At 49.8% G+C, this 24,943-nt stretch overlaps 1 protein-coding gene across 3 annotated transcripts in view; it reads right to left on the bottom strand.

Moving 5' to 3' along the window:
- MAEL (maelstrom spermatogenic transposon silencer) overlaps positions 1-24,943 on the bottom strand; it is an 88,716-nt gene that overhangs the window by 46,196 nt on the left and 17,577 nt on the right. For all 3 annotated transcript variants that reach the window (XM_085847424.1, XM_085847425.1, XM_085847426.1), the window contains exons 2-6: positions 24,290-24,351; positions 23,810-23,965; positions 23,161-23,202; positions 22,804-22,931; positions 8,654-8,708 (exon numbers count right to left, since the gene is read on the bottom strand). In XM_085847424.1, the coding sequence (XP_085703550.1) occupies positions 8,654-8,708; positions 22,804-22,931; positions 23,161-23,202; positions 23,810-23,965; positions 24,290-24,335 (427 nt within the window). In that variant the 5' untranslated portion in view covers positions 24,336-24,351. The remainder of the gene's footprint in view (positions 1-8,653; positions 8,709-22,803; positions 22,932-23,160; positions 23,203-23,809; positions 23,966-24,289; positions 24,352-24,943) is intronic.

Below are 24,943 nucleotides of genomic sequence, written 5' to 3' on the forward strand. Positions count from 1 at the left end.
GAGGCGGCGAGAGACAGAGACAGAGGCAGAGGCAGAGGCGGCGAGAGACAGAGACAGAGGCAGAGGCAGAGGCGGCGAGAGACAGAGACAGAGGCAGAGGCAGAGGCGGCGAGAGACAGAGACAGAGGCAGAGGCAGAGGCGGCGAGAGACAGAGACAGAGGCAGAGGCAGAGGCGGCGAGAGACAGAGACAGAGGCAGAGGCAGAGGCGGCGAGAGACAGAGACAGAGGCAGAGGCAGAGGCGGCGAGAGACAGAGACAGAGGCAGAGGCAGAGGCGGCGAGAGACAGAGACAGAGGCAGAGGCAGAGGCGGCGAGAGACAGAGACAGAGGCAGAGGCAGAGGCGGCGAGAGACAGAGACAGAGGCAGAGGCAGAGGCGGCGAGAGACAGAGACAGAGGCAGAGGCAGAGGCGGCGAGAGACAGAGACAGAGGCAGAGGCAGAGGCGGCGAGAGACAGAGACAGAGGCAGAGGCAGAGGCGGCGAGAGACAGAGACAGAGGCAGAGGCAGAGGCGGCGAGAGACAGAGACAGAGGCAGAGGCGGCGAGAGACAGAGGCAGAGGCGGCGAGAGACAGAGGCAGAGGCGGCGAGAGACAGAGGCAGAGGCGGCGAGAGACAGAGGCAGAGGCGGCGAGAGACAGAGGCAGAGGCGGCGAGAGACAGAGGCAGAGGCGGCGAGAGACAGAGGCAGAGGCGGCGAGAGACAGAGTCGGCGAGAGACAGAGTCAGCGAGAGACAGAGTCGGCGAGAGACAGAGTCGGCGAGAGACAGAGTCGGCGAGAGACAGAGTCAGTGCCACCATTGCCAATTGGTGCGGCCGCCGTAATTTTTTGGGGGTTGGGAAAATTCATTTTTCATTGTGAAGAGCTTACGGCAGCCGCACAAATTACGCAAGCCCACCATACGCCCAACATACGGTTGACATGGAACACATCTACGTCACAGCTTGGCTTGTCGAATTGCTACGGCAAACGTAGAAATGAAAAAAAAGTTGTAACTCCGCGTTATAATTCCATGGCGACCCTACAGCTTATAAAAGATAGCCAAACGGCGTTGGGCCTCCCTGAGGCCACCTCAGTTTCTCTGTGGCCCACGCACGTTTCTGTCAATTCAGAGGGCGTACGGCCGCCGTATAGCAAATGTGACTGAGGCCTAAAGTATCGATCGACACACGAGAGATGCTTTCACGAGTATTTCCACCGACGAACTGAATGAACAAAGCGCGAAGATACGGCTCGAACAGGTGGGGGAGACACGTGAACAAACATGAACGCTACGTTGTGTTCGGTTTTTTAAAATGTATTCGGTTTTTAGGGCAAAATTCTCGAAAAAAAATTGTTCGGATTCCAATTTGTTCAAACAATGGGGCGTTCCGATTCTGGGGGCACCACGGTATATTATAGTTACAGTATATTCAGTTATATATACTGGTATATTTTTATTTCAATAATAAAAAGAACTGGTATATATGTACCCACTCGTTACCGTCCGTCTGGCCGCACGTTCGCCTTAGGGCCTCCCTGCGGTCGCCTTGCGTCTGCCTTGAAAATTCTATGGGCGCCGCAGCGACTCCCTAAGGTCACCGTGCAACATCAAATCAAAGACCGTACGGCACCCTCACGTTTTCGGTCTCCACAATTTATAAATACGCCGTGCGGCTCCCCGAAAAAATAAAAACATATGTGACTGCTACATTGTGTGACCGTGGAAATACCGCGGCCGCCGTACAATTGCTAGTGGCCGTAGATTTTGGAGACCCCACGGCCGCCGTGGCAAATGTGACCTCAGCCTTAACAACATAACTAATTTTTGGGACATCTGTATGTTGAATGCATATAGTTTCCAGATCCGTAACAATATGTTGGACCTTGACACTGGATTTTCTGTTACCTTTTTGAAAATTCTTACTGGTGATGTTTTCTCTGTGGTTGAATAAGTGTTTTTGTTACATCATTGCCAAGCAGTATCACATGTTTGCTGAATTGTTAATGTCCTGCATTCTTCTTATTTCCAATTTGCTTACTTCAGGTACAGTTCTGTAATCCACTTGAAATTTTACTTACAAACATATGTTTTCTGTGTGTTCAGTTTTTTAAATTATTCATCTCCGTGGGAGGGGGTCGAAATGTTTCGAAATAATTCCCCTCAGGCACTCAAGTTAATGCAGTAACGAAAACCTATCACAGACCAACGGATCCATTTATGGATAAACAAACAACCCCAAAACATAACTCTTACACACCAGGGATAGGGAGGCATAAAAATATTTTAAGGCATTATAAATCACACCAGTACAGAAAATACTTATATCAAGTTTGGGCAAAATCCCATCACTGGTTTACAGGTTATCATGGTAACGGGATTTTACCGAACATAACCTCTGACCTAAAAATATAATTGGTTCATTTTTACATCTTTATACATACTCATAGCAAATTTGATTTAAATCCCTTCAGATGTTCTCAAGTATCACATTTTTACCGAATGTGACCTCTGACCTCGAGATGCCGAAATCTAATCAGTTCATCTTTACATGTATACCGATAAAAGGCAAAAACGTCAATCTCTCTCTGTACGTGTTCTATGCATGGCCACAAGTTTTAAGTTACAAACTCCAAACATAGGCTATGTGGCCACGGCCTCACATGGGGGTGTGGGGGAGGGGGGATTATCGATGTAAATGTGTATCGTGTAGCACCACCTGTTGGTGGCAGCAGAGGGTATTACAATTTCCCTATTTCCTTTGGCTGCAAAGTGTTATTCACGTTTCTCTTCCCATGCAATGCTGAGTATATCTGTTAGTAATATATTGTTACTGTGCCGGGGGTCGGCCGCCAACCGACCGCTCTGAACGGTGCCGCAAGTCGAGTCGGCCCGACCGATTGCCCGGAATATAGATCGCTGCCCGGATAAGTCTGAGTCGACGGGTCCTTGTACAAGAACCGAAATACGCCAATTAGCAGATCACATGGGGTAGGGTCGATTGCTAATCTTCAATGTACCTAAATACCCACGTGATCCAACTACCGGGGTATTCCACCCTCGACGGAACTCGTACGGAACAAACCGCCGAGGCGAGCCTGTCCCGTGCGCGATTCCGAGCGGCTTAATCGTCGAGAACCGTCGGTCCAAATGTCCCCCTTTTACGGCAAACCAACGGCTTTCTAACTACCAACACACAAAATGCTCAGTCAATGAAAGAATCGACGCGACGAGCTGAAAACATTTAACAATTGGGGTATTTATTAATAATAATGGGGAACTAGGGAAGCACGAAAGAGCAGAACTATTCCGACTATACGAAATGCGATGCAAACATTTACAGCACACAAAGCACTTAACAATTTCCTACTAATGAGACGGGCCCACGGACACATGTACGCGCGCACACGCACACGCACACACACGCACACACGAAATGGTGGCTGAGGCCTTTAATAACGAGCTCCAGCTCGGAGGACAGGTGAGCTGAAACCCAGAGCCTGCCTCAAACCTCTCCACCTCGTGTGGTCTTCAAGTTGTTCGGACCTGGGCTCCAGCCAGAGCGAGCTGGATCCAATCGCCGTGAGCTGCGATCCTTCCCGAGCTCCCGCGAATCCTCCCGCGCTTCTCAACACATGCTGGTGAGACGAGGGGCCGATCCTTCCCGTCGATGCGTCGCTTCCCCGAGGAACCACCTCCAAGAAGAGGTCGATGAGTCGCACCAAGCCGGGAACCAAACGGAGAACAAAGAGCTCCACGAACCAAGAAGAAGAAGAAGAAGCTTGAGCCGAGCAACCAGCTCAACTTTCTTCCAAAACAAAGCAGCTCTCCAAAAAGCCTACCGAGCCAAGCAAGACCTGAAGCTCTGCTGAACAACTCCTCTGCAGAAGCAAAAAGCTTCCGAAGGCCTCAACCCGAACCCAAGCCAAACAGGACCCGAAGGTCTGCTGAACGACGCAGCCCTCAACTCCCACTCAAACACGAACAAAGAAAGGATCTCCTCTTTATCCTTCTCCGCCCCCTCCCCCGCACCCGACGTGATTCATGCCCTCGTGATCCACCCCCCGCTCAACCACGGATGGGAGGGAGTTGTTGACGTCATGAATCACGGGACGGAAGGGCTCTTCTTCCTCTTCGCAGAAGAGGGGGAGGGACGTCTCCATTGTTCACTCCCTGTTAAATCGATCCGCAGCGCATCTCATCGATTTCTAAACATTTAAACAATGGAAGGTGAGCTATCTAGGGAACAAGCACTTATCGACATCGCTGACTAAAGGAACCTGTATGTTGTGTGCAATCGAATTCCAAATTCGTAACAATATACTTCTATCAGGTTTCGTCAAAATCCCATCACTGGGTCATCAAGTGAGTGCAGTAACAGAATTTTTACCTTAAAAAAAAAAGAAAAAAGTTGAGGCTCATGTAAGAGCAAATACACACAGAAACATACAAGGCAGGAGACAAGAGGGGTGGGAGAGGGAAGCACAAAATAGTGGGGAACAAAGACAATAGGGTATCTGTGGAAAGGAAAGGGATGGGGTGGGGTACACAGAGTAAAGAAATTGGGACTACAGGGACAAATTGGTACTACATGAGGGAAAACAGGGAATTTAAAGGAGGTGGGTTTGGGGTGGATTAATGGGGGCAGCAAAGATCAAGATTTTGGATGGGGGAAGATATGAGATGGTGGTGAACAGCTGTTTTGAAGGCCTGGAGAAAGCAGTGAGATTGAAGAGTGTGGGAGTTTGTTCCAGAGGCAGGAAAAAAAAGGAGGAATGAAAGAGTGAAGGTGTCTAATGAGACCTCTGACTTTTGACCTCTTGACCCCATAATCGAATCAGTTCATCTTTACATCATTATACATACTTGTCCCAAGTTTGACGAGGATCCCTTCAGCTATCCTTAAGTTATCGCAGTTCCAAAACACTCATCACGGACAGACAGACAACCAGAGAACATAATGCCTCTGGCAAGTGTCAACGGAGGCATAAAAAATACCCCCGAGCGGGAGTGCCGGTCATCTCTGCCAGAGGTCGAAAGTAACTCTGTGCCAGACTGGAATACGGGCAGTTCACAAAGTACGTACGCTCTACTTCTGGGTTTCAAAACCACTCACCCCCCTCTGTATGCAGGCAAGTGACCACCCACACACCCCCCTCATACATCGCTAATCAATTGCAAAGCCAGCAGTTCCTTATGAGCCGATGTTTGTAAGTCATGACTATGCAGTCCCGAGCGGTGTAATTTACCTTTTTCTTTTAATATCACAGCACGTCATTTATGAAAAGAAAAGTACAAATTGACATTCAAGACAATGTTAACATCATAGATGAAAGTAAGTGTGCATATAAACTTGTGTTCCATTGTTTTAGTTAAATCTGACAAAAGCTTCAAATGTAATATTTGTCTCTGAGAGTTCCGGTTCAAGTTAATACCTTTATTTTTGTATGTACTTTATGAACGGCCCACACGGTGAATCAGAGCGATGTTTGAAGGGCTATAAAATCTGAACGAGAGCAAATTTCAAAAAAATGGCTCGTGTTGTTCTAGATAATAGTCCATAGTATCTGAATCACTAATAACATTTGATCTCTCTTGATAAATGAGGGAGGAGATACGATTTGAAGTTGACGATTTTCGCAACTTTGACAGCCTCGTGACGTTGACCTCGACCTTGGACGACCTTGAAAGTTATATCGTTGTGCATGTCTCATCGACCTCTATCCATTCCACTCTTGGTTATTTCTCTCCACTCGGTTTGATTGTGGACGGATGGACGGACGGACGGACGTACGTACGTACAGACAGACTTCGAGACTGTTATTATTAGGTCATCCCTCCTGAGATGATAGAGATGACCTAAAAAGGAGAAATGATTTGAAAAAATTACCCCTGTGCGGGAATGACAGTCATCTCTGCGAGAAAATATATAGCCTCCTGAAGGTAGGGCAGTTTTTGCAAACTTTGAAGTCACGTGACGCGAAAACGAAAGCGAATATCGAAAATCCAGCCTGACAAAATTTAGATATTGTCTCATAGATTCATATGCCACAATCAAATTCAAGATCGCTTGAGAAATGTAGGAGGAGATAGATTTTGAAAATCGTCATTTTCGCATGAAAATCATCATTTTCGCATTTTTTGCCAACTTTGAAGCCACGTGACACGAAAACGAAAGCGAATATCGAAAATCCGGCACGACCAAATTTAGATATTGTCCCATAGATTCATATGCCACAATCAAATTCAAGATCGCTTGAGAAATGGCGGAGATAGAATTTGAAAATCGTCATTTTTGCAACTTAAAAGGTCTCGTGACCTTGACCTTCGGTGACCTTGAAAGTCATACCATCGTGTACGTCTCATCGACCTCTATCAGGATCACTAATGACCAGATCTCCCGCTTCAACTTCATTGTGGACGGACGGATCGTCACCTCTCCTCTCAACGCCAATATTATTAGGTCATGCTCGAAGAGATGACCTAAAAAGGAGAAAATTATGTGAAAAAGAAGAAAATAATATGAAAAAAAATACACCCGAGAGGATTTGACAGTCAGCTCGGATACAAAATTTGATGCAACCGAGTGTTAATCAACCTTAGTGACTATGGAAAGTGAAAACAGAATTTAAAATAAAAATTACCCCCGTGTGGGGGTGACGGTCATCTCTATAATGTTTTTTTACTATCATAATCTATGAACTTTGCCAGATATCTCCTAAAATGACAGACTAGATAGGTTTTGAAAATGGCGACTTTCACAACTTTTGTGACCTCGTGACCTTGACCCTGACCTCGAATTCGGGAAAAAATATGTCGTTGGGTATTACTCATCGACCTCTCCCCACATACGAAATTTCATCAACATCGGAAGTAAAAAGTTTTTTTAGTACAGGGAGGTGTTTTTGACCATCTTCCAGGTTACATGGCGGCCAAACGGGACGGAAATTCAAAAATCTGTCCGGTTAGATACAAGATAATATTTTTTACTTTGATAATCAATAAACAGTTGCCGAATAGCTTGTAGAATGGCAGACTCGATAGGCTTTGAAAATTTTTATTTTTATAACTTACATGACCTCGTGACCTTGACCCTGACCTTGAACCCGGACAAAAGTTATATCGTGCAACACTCATCGACCTCGACCCACATACTAAGTTTCATCAAGATCGGAAAGAAAAATTGACGGACGGACGGACGGACATTTGGTCCGGCTTTATTAGGTCATCTCGGTAGAGATGACCTAATAACCGCGTGAGGCCGCTCGAAGCAAAAATCTCCATATTCTAGGAATCATTCCCAACATCATTATACAATTTTCAAATCCGCATTTATGGCCGTGAAATAAATACTCTAAGTGTGTGCATTTAATGGCTGTATCCAGGACAGAGCTGGACCCCCACTAAAAAGACCCTCGGGCCACCGAGAAGCTCAATCACTCTCTGCCTGCACGTCGTCACGTGACCAGCCAGCTCACCGTCGGATGAAATGTTTTAATAAAATCTTAAAACATCCATTTTTCACAGGAATTCTTTCAGATACTTGTAGAGCATATCCCCAAACCATCTAAATATAAACATTAATCTCACAGACGCAACGAATCAGCAGTCCCTCAGGAGGACAGGTTACGAGGTGAAGCAGTGAACGGAGAGCATGTGGTGTCCCTTCCAGTCTCACGGTTATTTGAATTGAATATATTTTCCTCATGAAAAGTGTGTTTCTGAGCGGATTTGAATGAAAATTATCTTCATTAAACGTGTAGCTACACCAGAAGTTCCCAAAAGTGAAAACAGAAATGAACTAGAACTTAAAACAGCCTCGTTATTTGGCATGGAAACGGATGGAAGCCCATGGAAGCTGCCCTTCGCTACAATGCATTCCACACAGACTGAGGATATAAACATTCAATTTTCACAAAACTTGATGCAACCGAGTGTTAATCAACCTTAGCGACGATGAAAAGTGAAAACAGAATTTAAATTGAACTTAAAATAACCGCGCGAAGCCGCGTTGAAGTCAGCGGACCTCGTGTTGCCCAATAAACAGGCCAGATGACAGAGGTAACGAGAAACTAGTTGGTCGAATTAAATCTTCTTAATAATCCCTATGAAACCCATTATGTATTATAGCCGTCCGATGCTTCTTTATAGGCCATTCGACCAATTGGTCATTTTGCACTTGATGACCCTGTAATCTTGACCCCTAGGCGAAAATGCAAAAAAGGACTCAGACGATCTATAGAGAGCAACTGGTATTATCATCGTGTCAAGTGAGAACTCCATCGGCCGAGACGTCTCGGAGATAGAAAAATAAAAACTGTTGACGGATGGAGACAGACGGACGGACGGACGGACAGACGGATCTGAGGACATGGAACGGTTATACTAGGTCAGCGAGCTGACCTAAAAAGGAGAATTATACTAACAAAAAAAAAAAAAATGGAAATAAGTTAAATGAGTCAGCGAATGGTATTTTGAGTAAAGCTTTGGTTTGAAGCAGTTTAACAGAATTGCGGTTCAGGAACTTTTGATCAATAAAGTCCTGCAAATTAGCAACATGAGCATGTGGAATAAGATCCATTGTAGATACACACCCCCACCCCCACCGCAATCTTTTTAATAGTTTGTATTCACAGCAAAGCATGCTGCAACACTATAAAATACCTCACCAGTTTTTTCTGAAAGCCACAGCAAGCAATCTTCCACCTTCTGTTTCTCATCGTCCTGCAAAAGAAAGTAAATAATAATAATGCACATTGCTGAATCGGTTAATCACAGGATACTTTCAAAAAGAGATTTTTTTCAAATAAAACTTCACTACAGATTAAAAATAAAAACCCACATCAAACATCAACTGAAAAAAACGGCTCCGCCTCGGAAGGGTGCGGCCATAGGCCAATGAGGGACGGACAGCGAGATGATTCTCGCCAAGGCGCCGACCTGTGTGGGAGGAGATATAGCCCCCGAGCAGTGCCAGAAGAGTGGTGGAAAAACGGGAGTGGTGCGGATGGAAGGTCGTGTGTCGTCGTCGCGAAGAGTTTGGTGGACAAGAATTCTGTGGACAGGAGCGGAGTGGACGAAAGGAGCCGTGGTTGTTTTGCGCTTGTCGGTGGCTGCACAGAGAAGGCGGTTTTGTCGGCACGTGGACGGATCGGAGTTCGAGTGCCCCGACGATTCGCCACGCGGGTTTCCGTCCTGAACCATGAGCCTGGCACGAGCTCCCGGACCATGCCCCGACGACCATTAGCCACCAGGTGCCGCATTTCCGAGCACACTGCAACAGCAGGTACTCTTTTACTCTGACCTCCAGCTCGTCTCCTCACGGCTGCTAGGGGAACAATAAAATCCTCGTTTCTTTTCTTTTGTGTGTGCGTCTGAGTGTGTTGGGCCCGTCTTTTAAGTAGGAATTATTAAAGTGTTTTTATTTGCATCATTGTAAATATTCCTTGCTTATATATTCGCTTTAAGTCTCGCTTCTCTTGTCTTTGATTTTCTGCAAATAAAATCATTGTTTAAATGTTCCAGTTTGTTTGTCCTTTCCTTGATTAACCCAGCATGGTTCGGACTTTGGTGAGGCCGTTTGGGCCAGTAAATTGTTCATTTGGTCCGGCACAGCTTTGGTAACTTCCGCTCAGTTATGCCGGATCCGGGTCGGTGATAGCGACTCGATTCGGACAAAGTCGGCCGAGGGTGTGGTTTCCCCGGTAGTTAGACGGCGTGAGTACTTAGGTAAATTTGAGTTGGGCAAGTGCACCCGACCTCACGCCATCGAAATATTGGCGACCACGGTCCTCTGTGACCAGTGACCTTTCGGAGTTGTCCGAGTCACGACTTAAATTCCGGGTGTTCGGTGGGAGACGATTCCACTGCTCCACCTCGTGGTAGTTTATCGCCGCCGAACCCCGGCCCACAACAATATCATATGTGTGAACCTTTTGTTCCTCTGAGAGGCAGTCATACGTGTAAAGTTTCACCTCAATTTGTTCAGCCACTTCAGAAGAAGATTTTTAAAGGTTATTTTTTTGTAAAGCAATACGACTGCCGAACCACGTGACCGATGACATAAATAATTTTCTTCTGTGGACCATTTTGTCCCTAGATGACCCTCAAAAATTTTCATAATGATCAGATGTGGTGTTATACATATTGTTGTGGTTGACCAAATTCGCAAACCACCATTCAGGTCCCTTAGGTGAGATATCTCGGTAAGTATATGTGTAGTTAGGCCCAAACCCGTTGTCTAGAGGGAATAAATGTCATTCATGAGGGCTGCGACTCTTCAGGATAGCCGTTTTTCTTTTACTATCTTTATTTTGGACCAGCCGCCATTATTACCACCACCAACCACGTCTCAACAGCCATCACACAACAACCACCAACCACAACGCGGCCATCACAACAACAACCACCAACCACAACGCCGCTTCACCACAACCGCCACGACCTTTACCGTCACAACTCGCCACCATCGCATCACCGTCATCTCGCGCCACTCGTGGGCACCGATGCTGGACTTGTGCGGGGCGCGCACCGAGCAGCGTGTTCAGAGACATCACAGACTTTCCGCAGAAAAACGGATCAAAAACGACTCACGCCCACTTTTGTTCCGTCCAATCGGTGAGCGACGGGCGATTTGGCCCCGCCTCCAGGGCGTTGGAGGGCGGTCGCTATATGCAAATTCATGGATCAAAAAGCATTCACGCCCACTTTTCCTCGGGCCAATGGGGAGCGAGGTGAAAGGTCGGAGGCAGAGGGTCAAAGATGAAAGAGCGAAGCCACGGGGCTTATAAAAACGACTGCGTTCGTCAGTAAGAGTTGAGTTGGAAGTTGAGTGGGAGTTCGCAGTTGAGAGTTCGCAGTTGGGAGTTCGCAGTTGGGCGTTCGCGGAGCCAGTGAAGAGTTGGGACGAGTCAAGAGAGGAGACGGAGAGGGTGATCGGACGAAGCTGTTGAGAGGTGGCGGCGGCGAAGGCGGTTGAGGGGGTGCTCGCGTCGGATTTGGGGAACTGCGGAGGGAGAGGCCGGCGGCGCGACCGAGGTCGTGGTGGAGACGCTCGTCGCGGGACCCGAGATTTTGTGAAATCCTCCTTTCCCCGAGCATCAGCAACCCCCCTCCTGTTCCCCCCCCCCCCGCGCTGAGATAGTGCGACAAAGGGGGCCCCCTTCCCACCCCCTACCAGACACTGTCCGCGAGGCCCGCGGAGTTGAGGCACCACCGCCGCTTCGCGTCTCATCATCAGACGGGTAGGCCCGACACGGTCTCGGCCCCAGGCCCGCCTACCCCCCTCATCCTGGAGGGTGGTTCTCTTTTCTTTTGCTTTGGGAATGTGTTGTCGGCGCCGTCTGTGAAGTAAAATTGTATAAGTGTTGCCGTGTGCCCGGTAGTCGGATAGATCTGCATTGTTGCATTTGCTTTTTGTCTTCTTCTTTTACATGTGCTTTTGGTGGAATTGTATATGTGTGCTTTCCGTTCATCGCGAAATAAATGTGCTTATTCTTGAACTGTTTTCCCGCTTCGCTTCGTCATTTCTTTCATTGAATCCTCATCTTGCTTCACGTAAAGGGTTGGTCGTGGGTTAAGACGCCCGATAATTAATCGAACCGTCGAGGTCGACGAATAACACCGCTCGGTTATCCCGATAGTACGGAACGGGTCGCTTAAGTGGCCCGTGTCCGAAGTCGACCTGCGGCGAGGTGCGATCGCCCGATCTACCCTCCGTGTGGGTACTTAGGTAGGTCGAATTTGGCGAGCAACCCTATCCCACGCGGGGGCCGATTGGCACGATCGCGGTGAGACCGAAAGGTCCACCCGTGACTGGTTCCCGGCGTTAGTCCGAGAGGGTCACGACTGGATTGTCCGTCCGGTGGGCGACGTGCCGCGATTCGAGTTACGTGGCCGTCCGCACGCCGGCGGGCGCGAATCCGCAACAATATGCAATTATGATGTCAACGAGGGCACCTATGATGTCATTAAAAAAAAATCAAACTCATTCCCCATGAGGAGTACTTGCTGTGTGCCAAGTTTCAATTTTTTCCTTGGTGCGGTTTCAGAGATAGAGGTCCAAAGTTTTTCCAATATGGGCTGCCACATCACGTGACCTATGACGTCATAATTATCATTAAAACATTCTACATGGGTCTGAGCATGAGTGTCTACATGAGTCACCGCACCAATGGTGAAAATTTTGTCTCAATCAGACAAGCGATTGCAGAGAAAAACACAAAAGTTCTGTGTGCACAAACAATCAGACAAACAGACAAACAAACAAACAGAAAAACAAACAGGCATCGATATGCATTACATACCGCGATTTTTGCTGAGTGCAATAATTTATTAAAACAAACATTTATTTACGTTCTCCATTGACTTATTTAGTTACCGGCATTAGTATTGACTTATGCATACATATTGTTACGGTTGTGGAAATTCACATTACACCATAAAGAGTCCTCAGGTGAGATATGTCGGTAAGTCCATGTGTAGTTAGCCCAAACCCGTTGTATAGAGGGACTATGTGTGATTTATTCAGGCTGCGATCTTCAGTTAGCCGTTTTTCTTTTGCTGTCGTTATTTTGGACCAAACACCACTCCACCACCAAATCGCCACCACCCCCAAACAACTCCACCAGACCGCCACTACCTTCACCCCCACAAACATCGCCTCGTGCGCCATTCTCCAACTACGCCCAAACAACGACCCAGCATCGCGGCGGACTTCTAACCGCCTTCACGCCCACCATCGACCCAGCATCGCGGCGGCCTTCTAACCGCCTTCACATTCCTCTTCACGCCCAGCATCGGCCCAGAATTGCGGTGAACTTCTAACCGCCGGCACCTTCCTTTACGGGAGAATAGCGACTTTTCCCAGAAATTCGGATCAAGGGAGGTTCACGCCCCCTTTTCCTCCGTCCAATGGGCGAGCGTAGCTCCGCCCCAGAGGTCATTTTGATCTGAAAATTACCATACCCGCCCCTTCCTCGGGGTATAAAAGGACGCATACGGGCGGGTTGGAAGAAGAAGAAGTCGGTGGAAAGGGGAAGAGTCGGAATGGAGCTCGCGGCAGCCTGGAAGCAGTGAGATGGGGAAGAGTGGGAACGGAGCTTGCGGAGTCTGAAGGGGTCGGAGAACCGAACAGAGCTCAAGTCAGTCTGGCAATGTCGGTGGGGCAAAGTCGGGAGACAGGTCGAGTCAAGTCAGAGTTCGTCTACGGGTCAAGTCAAGTCAGAGTTCGTCTACGGGTCAAGTCGGAGCATCATCCTCCTGGGCCCTGTTGCCGTCTGCCTCGGAGGAGAACGAGCCTTCTGTCAGGTGCCAAGGCGATCAGCCCGCCGTCCAGAGGCCACGCCAGTGGGAAGGAGCATCCACCATTCCCCTCATCGACCTCGAGCATCAACAATTCCCCCTCCCCCATAATCCGCGGTGAGATAGTGCCGGAAGACCCGTTCGTGGCGTTGAGCGGCTACACGTGAATGCACGAGGTGCAAGCCACAGACCACATCGGGGGAGGCTCGGATTCGAGGTCGAGAACGCAACGCTGGACGACGCATTCAGGGAAGTCGCAACTTTCTCTTTCCTTGGGGTTTTTGGGTGAATGTCTGTGGGTTGCGCCTGTCTGACGAAGTAGTATAGTTTGAAGTGTTGCCGTGTGCCGGTCGGTCTTTAGTCGGAATATCTCTTGTTTTATTGTTATTGCTGTGATTGTGTATACGTGCCTTTCATTTACTTGCCTTGTATTATTATTGTAATTGAATATGTGCCTGCTGTGCTTGTCTGAGTGTGCATTAAATGTGTTTGTTCAATTGTTCCCACGTTGCTTAGTCTCCTTTTTATTGACTCTCCATCCTGCATCACGTAAAGGATTGGCAGTGGGGTTTAGACACCCAATAAATAATCACGTCCGTCGAGGTCAGCGATAACACCGGTTGGTTATCACTGTAGCATGGAACGGACCGCTTAAGCGGTTCGTGTCCTAGGCTGACCTGCGGCGAGGTACGATCGCCCGGTTAACTACCTGCACAGGTACTGAAGTAGGTCGAGTTTGGCAAACAACCCTCTCCTGCGCAGGTGGGTAATTGGCACGATCGTGGTGAGGTTAAACCCCCCACCCGTGACTGGCTCCGGGCGGTAGTTCCCGGAGGGTCACGACTGAATTGTCCGTTCCGGTGGGCGAGGTGGCCGCTTTTGGCTACACGCGGTCGATCGCATGCTGGCGTGTGCGAATTCGCAACAATATAATGATGTTTTGTATGAACTTATATGGTTCATATGTCTTTAGTATTCAATTTAGTGAGCTTGGGATGACCACAAATTGCTGCCCAGAAATGCACCCTCAGTTTTTAACATTATGCCAAGGGGGAGGGGGGGGGACGTTTTTAATTTACACTTTCACGGTTTAAACTCAGGTTTTCAAGAATGCATCTCAAACATAAATTGAGGACTTCCTGCATTTGGTTCCTTAATAACTGCCATACATTTTTGTTTTGCAAAGCACAGTGACATTATATAATCATTTAATATTGTTACGAATTTCGCCCGCCCGGCGTGAGATCGGCCACGTAACTCTAATCCCGTCGCATCGCCCACCGGAACAGACAATTCAGTCGTGACCGTCTTGGAACTAGCGCCAGGAGCTAGTCATGGGTGGGGGTTTAACCACCACAACCCAGTCCGCATTCTACCCACGCGAAATAGGGTGAATCGCCGAATGCCGATATACCTAAGTAGCCGCGCGGGTAGCGTACCGAGGAGTTGTACCACGCCGCAGGTCGACTTCGGACACGAACCGCTTAAGCGGCTCGTTCCGTGCTGCAGGGATAACCGAGCGGAGTTATCGTCGACCTCGACGGTTCAGATTATTTATTGGGTGTCTACACCCTCCCTTACGTGATGCAAGATGGAACTTTCAACCGAAGGAAAGGACACAACGAAACGGGAAACAATTGGACAAGCACATTTATTCACACTCAGACAAGCGCGTATTCACAGCCATACAGTAATGCACATATAACAGTCAAAGCAAGAACAATACGCAGAGTTACTACCGAATAACGCAATGTACAAGCACTTATACTGGTTTACTTAATAGACTGGCACCACACACACACATTTACACCAAAAGCAAAGAAAACACAAGCCACCTTCACAGGCAAGGAGGCAGACAGGCCCGTGGACCAAATGAACGTGGGAGCTGGGTGATCGGCCAGGTCCACGAGACCGAAGGGTCTTACCCGCGCCCTCATGGCGCGATGGTGGGCTAGCCGCAATATCCGCGTAACGTGCTCGACTCCGTGCCCCTGGTATGGTCGGTGGGCTCCTCTAGGCGTGCGTTGCGCAGGCAGGTGTTGGTCAGTCGACACTACGGTTGGGGCGGGGAGCGGACGGGGTTGCCGGCGCCATCTCAGCGCGGATGGGGGGGGGGAAATTGTTGATGCTCGGGGTCGGGAGAGGGGAATGGCGGATGCTCCGTCCCGCGAGCGGGGTCCCGGGACCGCACCGACTCCGGCGAACTCTTGCCCCTGAGCCCTCTTCTGCGTCCCTGCTCCACTCCGCGACTCGTCCCTTGACCTCCACTCCGAGCTCCGTCTCCTTCGTCGTCCGAACCCCGCAACGACAACTCTCAGACTCCACGACCTCCGACTTGCGCCACTTTCTGCACCCCACGTCGACCTCAGTCTTTAATCGACGAGTGCCACTTTCTGCACCCCTTTCTCCACACCCGAGCTGCGTTGTCCTCGTGTCTTTATAGGCTGGGGAGGAGCTTGTATGCAGATTCGCGGATCAAAACGCGCTTGGAGGCGGGGCCACACCGCCCGACGCTCGCTCATTGGACGGAGAAAAAGGGGCGTGAGCCTCTCCTGATCCGTTTTCCTCTCCTAAAAGGAACGCATTCACAGCGGGTTCGGAGGCGGGGCCACACCACCCGACGCTCGCCCATTGGACGGAGAAAAAGGGGCATGAGCCTCTCCTGATCCGTTTTCCTCTCCTAAAAGGAACGCATTCACAGCGGGTTCGGAGGCGGGGCCATGCCACCCGATGCTCAGTCATTGGATGGAAGAAAAGGGGCGTGAAGCCTTCCTGATCCGTTTTCCTCTCCCAAAAGGACATCCATGTGCACTCGTAGCTTGACGCGTTCTGCAAGAATTACCGAACGGGCCCTGGACAGCACGACGTTCGGTGTTGACTGGTGGTGTGGTTGATGGTTGTGGAAGGAGAAAGGCGAAGGTGGTGGGGGGTTTGCTGTGGTGGTTTGGTTGTTGGCGGGCGTCGTTTGGGGGATGGAGTTGTGGAGGTAAAGAGGCGAAGGTGGTGGTGTTTGAGTTGTTGGTGGCCTAATGGTCCAAAATAACGATAGAGAAAGAAAAATGGCTAACTCAAAGCGTCGCAGCCCAGATGAATCACACATATTCCCCCTAAACAACAGGTGTGGACTAACTCCACATGAACTTAGCGTCATAACTGATCTAAGGACCCTTTATGGTGTATTGCGAATTTCCACAGCCGTAACACTACCCCCTCCCCTTTTTACAGACTCGTCCCGAGTCGTCGAATTTTCGTGTGCCATCATGTGTGGTTCTCCCCTGGTACGATTTACCTTCGGATCCCTGAGTGCGACATTCATGGTATTCGTGTCCCCAAAATAAATAACCTACAGGCTGAGTAACTAACTTAAGAAACCCACTCATACGGACGACTTAAATAAATTGCCGGAGCTAAGACTTGCATGCAGGGGCGCACTCATATACAATACACAACTTAACACCTTAACCTTATAATTTACACGATTCCATGGCCCAGGATCAATGGACTCTGCGGAGAAAACAAGAGTTAGCAGGGAGCCAGGCTGCTGAAGCGCAGTCCAAGGCCTCCCCCTTTTTTTTTTTTTACAGGGACGCAGTGAACAACGGCGCATGAGCTGCGCAAATGCAGTCTCCGTGCCAGCTCAAGTGGCACACGCAATGAACGCAACAGCGCATGAGCTGCGCAACGCAGTCTCCGTGCCAGCTCAAGGGGCACACGCAATGAACACAACGGATGGATGGATTAATGGATGGATGGATGGACGCAAACACGGTGCACGGGCCACCACTGCAGGCCCATGTTGTAGCTGCCAACAGGGCAGTCCTCGCAAACTTGCGACGATCCTGGCGCACATGGCAATGAACAAGGGGGGGGGGGATGCAAAACAGAACGGGGGCAAAAGATGACGAGGGCAGGAGGCATGGATGGCAAAGGGAGCATGCAAGGCAAGGCAAAACAGGGCCGCTGTAGCAAATGCAGCCGGCACTGAAGCTGACTGGCACAGACCTTGCAGTAAACAGCCAGCAGATGAAGTTGGCCGGCACCTTGCTTGAAATGGAGGTTGGTGAAGGGAGTGCGGTGGTGTTGGCCACTCGGAAGGCGGGCTTGGACCTACCTGACTGTCTCCCTCCCAACCTATCGCCTTTGCCTGTCTCTGTCCATACCCACCCCCCTTAATTTGTAAAAACAATTTTAGCCCCAACTTATTTTTTGTTTTTGTTTGTATTTTCACTTTTATTTCCCCCACTATGAATTAGTCCCCTAACCCCCTTTAACGCCTTTGTTCGGCTAACCTATCGTGTCCAAGCCTACTCCCAACCCCTACGTTCCCTTCCTGGACGGGAAAAAGGGAGAGCTAGCGTCCTGTTTCGAGGCCCAACTCAAGCCTCAAGATGGCCTCCTCAGACTTCAGCGATCTTTACCCAAAGAGGGTCCAGCGGCCCACAACGAGAGCGAAGGGATGGATGGTGAGGATGGGTACACTTCCTGTCTACCCTAACCATTTAACTTTTGAACTACCCTGGGGCTTTCAACAAGCGCCTCTCGCTTAAACTATCGGTTCTAACAACCAAGATTCCCATCGCCTGTGTTGGTGTCCTCACAAATTCCGGGCCATGCCCTCCAATTTTCTTCCCGTGCCCTCACACGGTCTCACGGCTGGGACGCGTGGCTCCCTTGGCAGGAACTACCCTCTGCCGATTCCCCAACGATGGCACCCCTGGGCACTACACTGCCTCAGAGCCTACCAGCTCCCTAAACACCGGGGAGTGCCCTCCATGGCGACTTCCCTGAAACGCTCACGTGGCAGGCTGGCTTCCCGGGCCCCTTTCAGAGGGTCACCCGTGCCCACGACACTGCCCACACGGCCAATGGTGCCCTAGGCCCCTGCATCATGCGGGCGCATCCGTGCCCACTACGCTATCCCGGCCCCCCATGGGCCCTTGGCCTACCACGGCCGACTAGCCCGGTGTACCCAGTCAGCGATACTCACCATTCGCAGCCACGCTCCCAGCCCATCAACAGGGTTCCTGCACCCCTCCAAACGGGTTTCGAGCCTACATTCCCACCAACAGCAAAACGTCCTCCATTTTGTCAATTTGGCTAACCCAGCTAACTCACTCTACACTGACCCCGGGGTCCCTTGGGCGGGAGTCACTCCTCCCCCCAATCACTCATTGCACCAAGCATTCCACATTCACTCCATACCCACAGGCTCACTGGCCTCACTCACTCAACATCGTTTCGTTTCCGCATTTCAAGTCACACTCCATCGCTGATCACTGCCATCCTGCTCACTACTTCCCCTAATTAACTCGTACTCCCATGTCGTCCCTTACTAGATAGCACGTTCCTTTTAACACTATGTAGCTAAGCTACGCCCCCTCTACACACTCACTGTCTGTGTCTGTCTCCAAATCCATTTCCCATCCTAAATCTGACCTAAAATCCCTCTACCTAATCCATTCCACGGGCCCCATAAGGACTTACCCCTGCCCATGAAGCCGGTCTCACTATCACTAACCCTTCCCCCTAACTAGTTCCATCCTGCGCCCTGGCCAGGGGGTCTTCCACCCCTTGCCCGGGAATCCTGTTCACCCGAAAGCGAGGCCTGCTTTGCTCAACTTTTTTTTTTCCTCGCGCAGCACCAGCGCGGCAACTCGCAACCTGCGCTCTTTTACGTGACGTCATGGCAGCTGTTCACACACCTCTTCCCTCTTGGACGGTACCACCCGTCAGGGATTCACCCTCCTGCCGGATTCCAACCCTACGTGCACCCATGACGTCACCCAGCGCATTAAAAAAAACAACAAGCCTTGCGTTGAGGGGTTCCCCACGTGAACACATGTGCTCTGCCCTTCGGAGCTTCACACACACGCTCGCGTGGAGAACCCATCCGGTGCAAAACCGTCAACCAGCCTAACCTTTATCCGTCCACGGGATCGGCAACATCCACCGCTGGCGTTTACGGACCGGGTTTCACTCCCACAAGCGCGCACGTGGCGGCCTCGTGCGTACGACAGCACGGACCTCGCGCTCGCTGCTGGGTAAACCCGGCGCGGTTCCCAATGCAGCTACGGCCGCTACCCGGCCTTTGTCCCTCTGTCGCCGTCGTCGTCTCCATTCAACCCACGCACACCTGCGTGTTACGACGCTCACACACCACATTACACTCACACCGGGAGACGCGGCTGCATGTTCGCTCATGACCACCGTCATCTCCCTTACATACCACTCTCTCACACACACACGGTCTCCCTTGCACTCGGCCGTTCACTCACGCATGCCATTTCCCTTGCACACGTGGTTCCACTCACACACCGTACCTTATCCACACACGGCGTGCTGGGAGGCACGCACTTCGGCACACTTGCAACCACACCACTCACACGCGGGGTTTCACTCCCACAATGGGTGTCACTCATACCTGGGGTCTCATCCACACACGGGGTCTCTGTCACCCACCCGGTCGCTCTCACACACGCCCTTGCACCCACGCTATGTGCGCATTGCAGCACACATTTCGCCACACACACCGGGACAATCACGCTGGGGATTCGCGTGGTCTCTGTTACCACAAGGGGTTCCGGGGCCTCTATACCCCCCAAGCTCCTCGTGCACCCGTCCACAGTACTCGCCCCCTCAACTCTGCGAAGCTTGACCGGACCCACCTGGTCTTGATCAGCTTCAAGGGAGCATAGCGTCTCCCTCCGTTCCCGAAGGAGGCTATCCAGCTGCTCGCACCGGGTCTCGAGACATTCCCCGAGCTCCCTCTCATCGTCCTCCACTAGCTCCGTGTGTGTGTGCTCGTCCTTAACCCCGTCCGATTCACCCTCTACCCCGAGTGTCTCCGCCAACTCGGTCACCTCTTCACCCATTACCTCCCATTAAATTCACCTTCATTTCGTTTTGCATTTGTTGCATATTCGCGTCCATCTTGTTGTTTAATCCTGCCAGCATGGCACATAGATGGGCCATGTCAGGTGCACTCGGCTAAGCCGATTCGGCCAGGATCGGGGGGTTTTGGCGGAGAGGGGGAGGGGAGGTGTCATACACCGCAGCCGCTGCCGCACCCATTTCGGGCTCTGGGTTTGGTTGGGGGAGAAAATGTTCCTGCACAATAAACATTTCCTGCTCGGGGATTTCATCCTGGGCCATGCTGTTCGACATCTACATCCATATATCTACATATACATACCAATTCTACATCATCTCTAATACCCCTGGCTCCCGCTCGCCTTGAGACTCCATCTTATTTCTCCTAAGGGATTAAATTTAATGTGCTCGAATTTGGTGGGAATCGAGGGTCGCTCCACTCACCCCTGGTCCGATTCCCGTGAATTTAGTTGGAGACGGGGTGGATTCGAATCTCACTCCCGGACACCAGTATTACGAATTTCGCCCGCCTGGCATGCGATCGGCCAAGTGACTCTAATCGCGACGCGTCGCCCATCGGGACGGACAATTCAGTCGTGATCCTCTTGGAACTACCGCCAGGAGCTAGGCACGGGTGGGGGTTTAACCTCACCACAACCCAGTCTGCATTCTACCAGCGCGAAATAGGGTGAATCGCCGAATGGCGATATACCAAAGTAGCCGCGCGGGTAGCGTACCGAGGAGTTGTACCACGCCGCAGGTCGACTTCGGACACGAACCGCTTAAGCGGCTCGTTCCGTGCTGCAGGGATAACCGAGCGGAGTTATCGTCGACCTCAACGGTTCAGATTATTTATTGGGTGTCTCCACCCACTACCAAATCCCTTACGTGATGCAAGATGGAACTTTCAACCGAAGGAAAGGATGCAACGAAACGGGAAACAATTTGACAAGCACTTTTATTCACACTCAGACAAGCACGTATTCACAGCCATACAGTAATGCACATATAACAGTCAAAGCAAGAACAATACGCAGAGTTACTACCGAATAACGCAATGTACAAGCACTTATACGGGTTAACTTAATAGACTGGCACCACACACACACACATTTACACCAAAAGCAAAGAAAACACAAACCACCCTCAATGGCAAGGAGGCAGACAGGTCCGTGGACCAAATGAACGTGGGACCTGGGTGATTGGCAAGGTCCACGAGACCGAAGGGGTCTTACCCGCACCCTCGTGGCGCGATGGCAGGCTGGCCGCAATGTCCGCGTAACGCGCTTGACTCCGTGCGCCTGGTATGGTCGGTGAGCTCCTCCAGGCATGCGTTGGTCGGTTGACACCACGGTTTGGGCGGGGAGCGGACGGGGTTACAGGCGCTATCTCAGCGCGGATGGGGGGGGGGAATTGTTGATGCTCGGGGTCGGGAGAGGGGAATGGCGGATGCTCCGTCCCGCCAGCGGGGTCCCGGGACTGCATCGACTCCGGCGAACTCTCGCCCACGAGCCCTCTTCTGCGTCCCTGCTCCACTCCGCGACTCGTCCCTTGACCTCCACTCCGAGCTCCGTCCCCTTCGCCGTCCGATCCCCGCAATGACAACCTCTCACACTCCACGATTTCCGACTTGCGCCACTTTCTGCACCCCTTTCTCCACACCCGAGCTGCATTGTCCTCGAGTCTTTATAGACCGGGGGACGAGCTTGTATGCAGATTCACGGATCAAAACGCACTTGGAGGCGGGGCCACACCGCCCGACGCTCGTCCATTGGACGGAGAAAAAGGGGCGTGAGCCTCTCCTGATCCATTTTCCTCTCCTAAAAGGAACGCATTCACAGTGGGTTCGGAGGCGGGGCCATTCCACCCGATGGTCAGTCATTGGATGAAAGAAAAGGGGCGTGAAGCCTTCCTGATCCGTTTTCCTCTCCTAAAAGGAACGCATTCACAGCGGGTTCGGAGGCGGGGCCATGCCTCCCGATGCTCAGTCATTGGGTGGAAGAAAAGGGGCGTGAAGTCTTCCTTATCCGTTTTCCTCTCCCGAAAGGACATCCATGTGCACTCGTGGCTTGACGCGTTCGGCAAGAATTACCGAACGGGCCCTGGACAGCACTACGTTCGGTGTTGACTGGTGGTGTGCTTGATGGTTGTGGAAGGAGAAAGGCGAAGGTGGTGGGGGGTTTGGTGTGGTGGTTTGGTTGTTGGCGGGCGTCGTTTGGGAATGGCGGTGAAGCGATGTTTGCGGGATTGAGTTGTGGAGGTAAAGAGGCGAAGGTGATGGTGTTTGAGTTGTTGGCAGCCTAATGGTCCAAAATAACGATAAAGAAAGAAAAATGGCTAACTCAAAGCATCGCAAGCCCAGATGAATCACACATATTCCCCCTAAACAACAGGTGTGGACTAACTACACATGAACTTAACGTCATAACTGATCTAAGGACCCCTTATGGTGTATTTCGAATTTCCACAGCCGTAACAATATCAATACATCTCTTGGTTCAAGTTTAACAGTTGCACAGTTTCAGCTTTTTGGTCATCTGAGGAAGGTGGCTCAATGTCCCCTACCGACACTGATCATTGCCCTGAATGAGTAAAACAAGCAACGCATCTCTCAAACAAATATCCTTTGAAGAATTATTTCACTTACGTGACAAAAAACGAGGTATGGAGTTCCTGTGCTCTTCTTGATGAAATCCAACAAGTCATTTGCTACAAGGCCAGGATCACCGATCCCTTCAGCAGGACCATCCAGTGGTAGCTTGTGTGTAAATTCACCTGGGCACAAACAAAATAGGAATTAAATAGCCTCTAATATCGGGGACGGAATGTAGTTGATAGCCAAGTTTGCATAAAATGGAAAGAGCAAAAATATCAGGGGGAAAGTGGGGGGGGGGGGGAAAAATCGAGGGAAATGAAGAAGCTGTAAATAAGATATGGAAGTATAACCCGTGGGGGGGGGGGGAACTAAAAATAATAAAATAACTCAAAAGAATGGCAAGCTTACTTGTGGATTTGCACAAATATCGATATCCCAAAGGAATTTTCCCTAGAGGGAGAGGGAGAGGTTGGAAAAAGAAAAGAAAGAGGTAAATGACAATAGTATAAATGTTCAAAAATAATCATCATCCCCCTCTCTATCATCCCGTCTTTCTCTGGAATCATAATCACAACTAAACTTCTCTGTACTGTGAGATTTGTGAGAAATTTTCCACAAACCTCCTCACCACCATGTAAGACTGATCAACACAAGTCTGGGAGGTCGGCGGTTCGATTCTGACGCTGGCCGGGTCATGCAAGACACTTTTTTTGATAAATGGTACGAGCGACGTGATGCTTCCTTGCTTGATGCTCATCACTTAAAAAGGATAGAGCATGGATAAACCCCATCATTTGGAATCAATGCGGAGGAGGAAATGTCTCCTCAATTGCCCCCTATTGCCCAATATGCCCCCAAACTCAGCATCTGTGTTTGTCTGGAAAAGTGTCATGTCGTCTCGTATGTATTTGTTTGCACATGTGTGCCCGATTTGTGTTACAACTCCTCAAACCTACTCGAAAAGAAAACTCATTTTCTTCGACACAAGACCTTTAAATCAATACATCACAGGCATGAGGGACGTAAAACATTACAGGGGCCGGGTCACGTGACTGACCAGGATTAATGAAGCTGTGAAATTTCTGAGAAATTCCTTCACGGAGAGTGTATGCCACAGCTGCCACCTCGCAGGGCAAAACACGCAGCTCATGCGAAGGTGGAAATGTGGCCAGGGACTGGAAATCCAAGAATACAAGCAACTGGGTGGAAGGGTCTGTTCGGAAAAGAAAGAACACATTTAAATCAATCAATCAGGTAGGGGTGTTATTGATGAATTGCTTGAAGCCAGTGTTCAATGTACAGCCTTAACCGCGAAAGGAAAGAATATAAATTGCCCTCCGGTGCTTTGACATCCTTTCATATCATCCTCGGTGCAAGGTTGGCATACCATACACAAGACTACATGGGCTGCTAATAAGCAAACTTGGCAATCCAACATGATGCAAAGTCTGATTTAGAAAAAAAAAAAAATCATTCCCAGGATTATAAACAGCCAATTAATTATTAAACAGTCCCCACACCTGCAGGCAAAGCTCACCTTTTCCACAGGCCCATGCCCAATCAATCGATTCCATTACTGCCATCCTTATCAACTGATCCCTGCAACATACCATAAAGTTACATTGGGCATAAAATGCAAACTTTTTATTGTAAAGATTATGAGATTCCATGTAATATGATGCACTTTTCAAACATTGTCTGCCTTGCACTCCAGGGATAGCAGACTCTGCAGATTATTTTTGTTTGCTTGTCTCAGTTCAAAGCCAGTTAGGGTTAAGCCATATGAAACCTTTTACCCAATGGCTGACCCCCGAGCAACAGAACATCAAGAAGATTGATTTTTAAAGCTGGAGCAAAAAAATTAAATGGGAGAGTGCAACGGCACTAAAGGGCCAAATCTCCTTGTTTGAGGTCGTATCGGATCGTGCGACACCTATTTACACTCACTGTGTTCCCATGGAAAGTGTGGAACCTTTTAGGCATCAAGGGATCAAGGGGTCAAAGGTCAAAGGTCAGAGGTCATGCCAGGTAAAAAAATTTATTGAGGTCAGCATTTGAAGTAAACTAAGTACATGTACCATTATACATATGCATAGATTAGATATTGAGGTCAAATGGGTCTTGAAGTTTCAGGTCAAAGTTAGAGCAAGCAGAGATTTAACGTGGGCGGAGGCATTTCGTTCAACGTCGC

Source organism: Eptatretus burgeri, chromosome 11 (genome assembly GCF_056783735.1).
Source record: "Eptatretus burgeri isolate ZD-2024b chromosome 11, Ebu_testis_v1, whole genome shotgun sequence".
NCBI classification, from domain to species: Eukaryota; Metazoa; Chordata; class Myxini; order Myxiniformes; family Myxinidae; genus Eptatretus; species Eptatretus burgeri.